Source organism: Limulus polyphemus, unplaced genomic scaffold (genome assembly GCF_000517525.1).
Source record: "Limulus polyphemus unplaced genomic scaffold, Limulus_polyphemus-2.1.2 Scaffold5612, whole genome shotgun sequence".
In the NCBI taxonomy this organism is placed as follows: domain Eukaryota; kingdom Metazoa; phylum Arthropoda; class Merostomata; order Xiphosura; family Limulidae; genus Limulus; species Limulus polyphemus.
The window spans coordinates 40,617-46,058 of record NW_013671222.1 but is presented as its reverse complement, the minus strand read 5'-3'; the positions used below and the strand labels follow the sequence as shown (position 1 = coordinate 46,058).

General features: G+C 33.1%; 1 protein-coding gene across 1 annotated transcript in view; it reads left to right on the top strand.

Annotated features, from left to right (window-relative positions):
- Window positions 1-2,744, top strand: part of LOC106472791 (anion exchange protein 3-like) — a 23,667-nt gene extending 20,923 nt beyond the window's left edge. The window contains exon 15 of the mRNA XM_022401326.1: window positions 2,534-2,744. Within this exon, the coding sequence (XP_022257034.1) occupies window positions 2,534-2,605 (72 nt within the window). The 3' untranslated portion in view covers window positions 2,606-2,744. The remainder of the gene's footprint in view (window positions 1-2,533) is intronic.
- Window positions 2,745-5,442: the final 2,698 nt, after the last annotated feature.

Genomic DNA, 5,442 nt, shown 5'->3' with positions numbered 1-5,442 from the left:
CAGACCTCTCTTGATAAATATAAAATAAGTAGTTCAGGAAATAATATTAACTTGTGTCTAACTCTGTAATAAATATATTGATAAACACGCCTGTTCAGCATATAAATAATAAAAAACAATAAGACTATCAAATTGTTAAATTATGCACAAAAGCTGTTAAATAGACAAACCTAAATCTGACCCATTTGTAATTTTTCTTAAAGATTCCTGGTTGTATCGCATGTTAATCGTTTAACAAAATACGTAAACTTCATGAACATTTCAAACTCCTTCCCTATCGAAAGTTGTTCCTTGTGCAAATGTAAGTAAATGTGTAAATGGTAAATCGTATTTGAGTTTAATTTGAACAAACCAAAACCACCTGGTGACTATTAAGTTAAACTCGTTAAACACCTACCACCCAGCTATTTGTGAGGTTTTTTTTAATTTGATTTCAGTGTCATCTGTTCTATAGTTTTGTTTGTTTGTTTGTAATTAAGCACAAAGCTACACAATGGTCTATCTGTGCTCTGCCCACCACGGGTATCGAAACCCGGATTCTAGCGTTGTAAGTCCGCAGACATACTGCTGTGCCACTGGAGGGGGACCGTTCTATAGAGAAAATTCTGAGGATCCGGACGAGTTTGAGAGGAGGAGGATTCGATTGTTCCAAATCTTTTAATACCACACGGTTTTCATTATACCTATAAATTTCGAGTTTGATCCATTCTGAGTATAATGATAAAACTGAATTTATTTTGAAGAATCTCAACATAGGTAATGTGTTGTGAAAAATAAAAACAAAAAATCAACTACAGAAATGTTATACGCTGCCGATTCACCAGAACTTGTGTGGTGTTTGTTTTACAAACTGACAAGAGGACAACGACCCCGGCAAGTCAAGTCTGGCTAATCAAATCTGATCACAAGCTCCGTCTTAACATGTAATAATAAAAAAGGCATTTGAATTTTTATAATAGAGGGCGTCAAACGTTTGACTGATCATCGAATGAAAGAAATTATACGATATATATACGCGGCATTTATTTATTTTTTAAACATTTTTTGGTACGTGTGTAATGTTCAATCTTAAAAACTCAAAATCAGAATGTAGCGTGTACGATATTCTTTCCAGTCTTCATATTACTAAAATACAATAACTTTACAATGTTTCAATGTATATTACTGCGTCATCCTGAGGAGTGTAATGTTTTGCAAAAATAACACTTATGTAGAGTGTATGATATTTTTTCCAGTCTCATCTGGCTTTTTATCTTTGTACAGTAAGTTATTGTATTTTAGTAATTTGGAGAGTGGAAACAATCTTAATTTTATAGAATTGTGTGTAAAATAATATATTTTTTTAAATAGTGAGTTTTTTAACATTGAACATTACGCACGTGCCAAAAAATATTTAAAAACGAATGTTGAAGTGTGGTTTTATAGGATAACATTTTTAAAATGTAGTACACGACTTTGAACATTAAACGCTGGTATGTACCGTCACTTGGAAGCTTGTTCTAGAGTAAATTTGCCTTTAGAGTTAGATCTTGCCTCCTATTGGCTCAGTGGTAAACTTGAGGGCCTTTTACGCTAAAATTCGAAGTTTTATTCCTGTGATAACAGCAACATGGATAGCCCATTGTGCAGCATTGTACTTAACAAGAAAACAACCATTTAGAATAAGAGTGGACCTGATTTAGCCCAGTGGTTAGCGTACCGGACTGTGAATCCATTGTTCGAGTCCCGTTACAGAAAAATAAAGCTCTCTGCTTTTTGAAGTCGTGATCACGTTATAAGAGTGACTGTCAAATTCCACTATTCGATTAGAGCAGCTGAAAGGTTAGCGGTGAGTGCTGCTGTCTGGTTGTCCCAGTTCATCAGCACAAAAGTAGGGACAGTTAGCGCCAGTAGGGCATTTAGAGTTTCCGCGAATATCCGAAACAGACAAACAAACGGACAAATAAGAAGTGTCGAGTACATAACCCCAGAGTTGATGTCTTCTAAGAACCGACATACAATTGGTTATACAATATGATAGCGACATCAAACGGCCACTTGGTCTTTCAAGGCTGTCGCTACACACCTACCTTCGATAGAAGTAAGCATTTAAATCCACACTTTATTTTCCAGATCACCGATTTCTCTTTCAGACTCCGAAAAAAACGCCATCTTTGCTAGTATCAACAACAATTCCATAAACAAATCACTCCGCTATGAAAATATAATTGTCTTAATTGGAGCCTAGCCTATTTTTTGTTTTTAAATATTAAAATTCAATAGGGGGGCTAGCTTCGTAGCTTGTTTTCTAAATAGTTCAGATCTTCAGATCTAAAGTTAACTCAATTGAAAGATAAACTATTAAAGTTTTTCTTGGATATTCATACCAGCAAGAACATCTCGTTCTCCATGTTAGTAGAAATTAGGGACTTAATGGGATGGAACATTCTACAAACAATTAAGTAAAGACAAGAGAATATGTATAAAGATTTAGGATTACACGTGTGTTGGTAAAAGGTGATTCGGTTGTTTGATTATTTGGTTTTGGTTTCAGTTGGACGGAGAAGACGCAGAACAAGAAAAGCAGGAAGTCGAACCTGACTTTTATCAACAAATTGTGCCTTGAGAGAAAAACAATTTTTTTTCTGCACCAGTTTAAAGAAGCATTCTCTGATATAGTGACGGATAAAATACTTTGGCAAAGAAATATATATTTATTTATTTATTTGATATAAAAAGAAAATTCAAAACAAAGCAGGGAACCACGCGAAATATAAACACTTCTAAGCCAAAGAAAATGTGGGATTTTTTTCACTTGGCTAGAAAGTTGACGAAATTTTCAATGAGGGTCATTTGTTTGAAATATAGGTGTCGCTTTGTATCTTGGATTATCAAAGCACGAACGAAAATCGTTTCTGTTTGAGATATTTAGAGATACACCTCTGTAAAAATTTATTGATTTCCAAGCAGGTAAATTTTTGAAATGTTGACGTTATTTCCTGACTTAAACTACCATAGATCTGATTAGTTCGTTGTTCGAAACGTACATAACTACACTTCTCTAAACACGGTCCCCAGGGGTATTATGTTGAAGACGCTCAGTACAACATTACTCTAGAGAATTAGCATGGTTCCCGAGAAGGTAGCTTGCTCAAAACGTTCAGGATCACATTAGGGCTTTAACATGGGGATTATTTGTTAGAAACGTTAAGAACAACACTACTCCACTATTAACATGATTCCCATGTGGATTATTTGTTCTAAACGTTAAGAACAACACTACTATTAACATGATTCACATGTGGATTATTTGTTCGAAACGTTAAGAACAACACTACTATTAACATGATTCACATGTGGATTATTTGTTCGAAACGTTAAGAACAACACTACTATTAACATGATTCACAAGTGGATTATTTGTTAGAAACGTTAAGAACAACACTACTCCACTATTAACATGATTCCCAAGTGGATTATTTGTTAGAAACGTTAAGAACAACACTACTCCACTATTAACATGATTCCCAAGTGGATTATTTGTTAGAAACGTTAAGAACAACACTACTCCACTATTAACATGATTCCCAAGTGAATTGTCATCATTACAGTTTTCTAAACACGGTCCTCGTGGAGATTTCTTGTTTTAAATATGGAGAACAATTTGTTTCCTGCTCAAACTTTTAACATAGAGTATTTTTTTAGTAGCTAGCTATGGTATGGTTTTTGTTTGTAGTGACGTCTGAACTTTGTCATTTGGAGATTTATCAGGGAGCCAGAAAATGGACGAAAATCTTTATTTTGTACATTATATATCCTAATTTTATAGTCATATTCTAACAGAAAAAAAATGGTTTTGATTTTAAGTGTGAAATTCTAGTTTAAATGGGCGATTTTCGTTTGTTAGTTTAACTGTTTTGCTTATTTTTAAAGATGAAAAAATCCCGAGTTTATGCTGGCCGATTTTTCTTGTTTGGCAACTCCCCAACTTGTGTTTTGAATTTTAATTTGTTCAGAAGTGGCGAAGATATCTGTCGTTCAGCAATAATTGCATCCTAAAAATAAAGTTGAAAAATATCAGAAGGTTCTGTATTTATTACTTTTAAGAAAATGGAAAGAACTCTGTTGTTGATTGTTTTGTATGTTTGCCCTGGACTTACCTATAGCACGGTATAAGGTTACATGATGATCAACAACTAGCTATTATGTATAACATGGTATCAGTTTACACGTTTATCGGGTAGTTCTTATATATATATATAACATCTGTCTTATGGTGTCGACTTAAGTATCTGTTTGGTCGTCTGTGCTTTGTAGAACTATATATGCCTATGTTTTGTAAAACTATATCCAACCAGAAGCGGCCGTTACTTTGGTTTGATACTCTCAAATGACTATTAGTAAACATACTTTAAACAAAAGATAATTCGTGTGTATGTGTGTGTGTTAATAGTTGGTTGTTAAGCTATCCTCCAAACTTCTCACAAGGGCGCTAAAATCCATACACCTGACATGTTTAGTTCTTACTTCTGTGTGTGTGGTGTCTTTTTAGCGAAAAGCTACATTTAGGGTTATCTTCGTTCTGTCTGCGGCGGTGTATGAAACCCAGAAGTTTTAGTTGTTACTTAATGACGAGATTATAAATATCGTTCAACATATACTTAACCATAAGCACACTTAGATATCTACGTATACTCAAACGTGCGCAAATATAGAGAACTACAAACACTCAAAAATACAGAAATAGATATATACAGCTACTCAAAAATACAGAAACATAGAGAGTTACAGATGCTCGAAAATACACAAATATATAGATCTACAGTTATTAAAGCATACGCACACTAAGGCCAGTTTTTGTTAAGACTAAAATTGAAACTAATTATTATTTTCATTACATTTCTTCTAAAAATCTTGCTATTTGAAGAAGGATAATTTTTTTCCTGTCATTGTAATTATAAATATTGAGAGGCTGAACATTTTTTTGCTGTGTGGAACGTTTTGATATTGACTCTCGCACTTTTATTAATTTCTGACGAGTATTTATCGTTTCGGTATATACGCCTAATTCGTAATTTTTTCCGTACCTTATGTTACTGTTATTCCAAAAATTGATTGCGATATGAATTTTTTTTCATGTTTTTTCGTGAATAATAAGAGATTAATATAATTTAGTTAGATAAATGATGCTTTGTGTTTTTATATTATTTTTTTGGGGACTACGCTTTGTCAGTATCCAAAGTCAATTAGTTTTCAAGGTTTTATTTAGTTTTACCTTTATAAATATAAAGTAGATGGCGTGATTATCTTTTAACGTATTCAGAATATTTTGTAAAAACTGTAGCAAGCGTTATCTGAACTTAATATATATTTCCAATTACTGTTTGTATTAAAAATGTTGTTTAAAAAAACCTTGTGTTGTCTGTTTTTCCTACAAAACACTTCAGCTATCAATAGATTAAA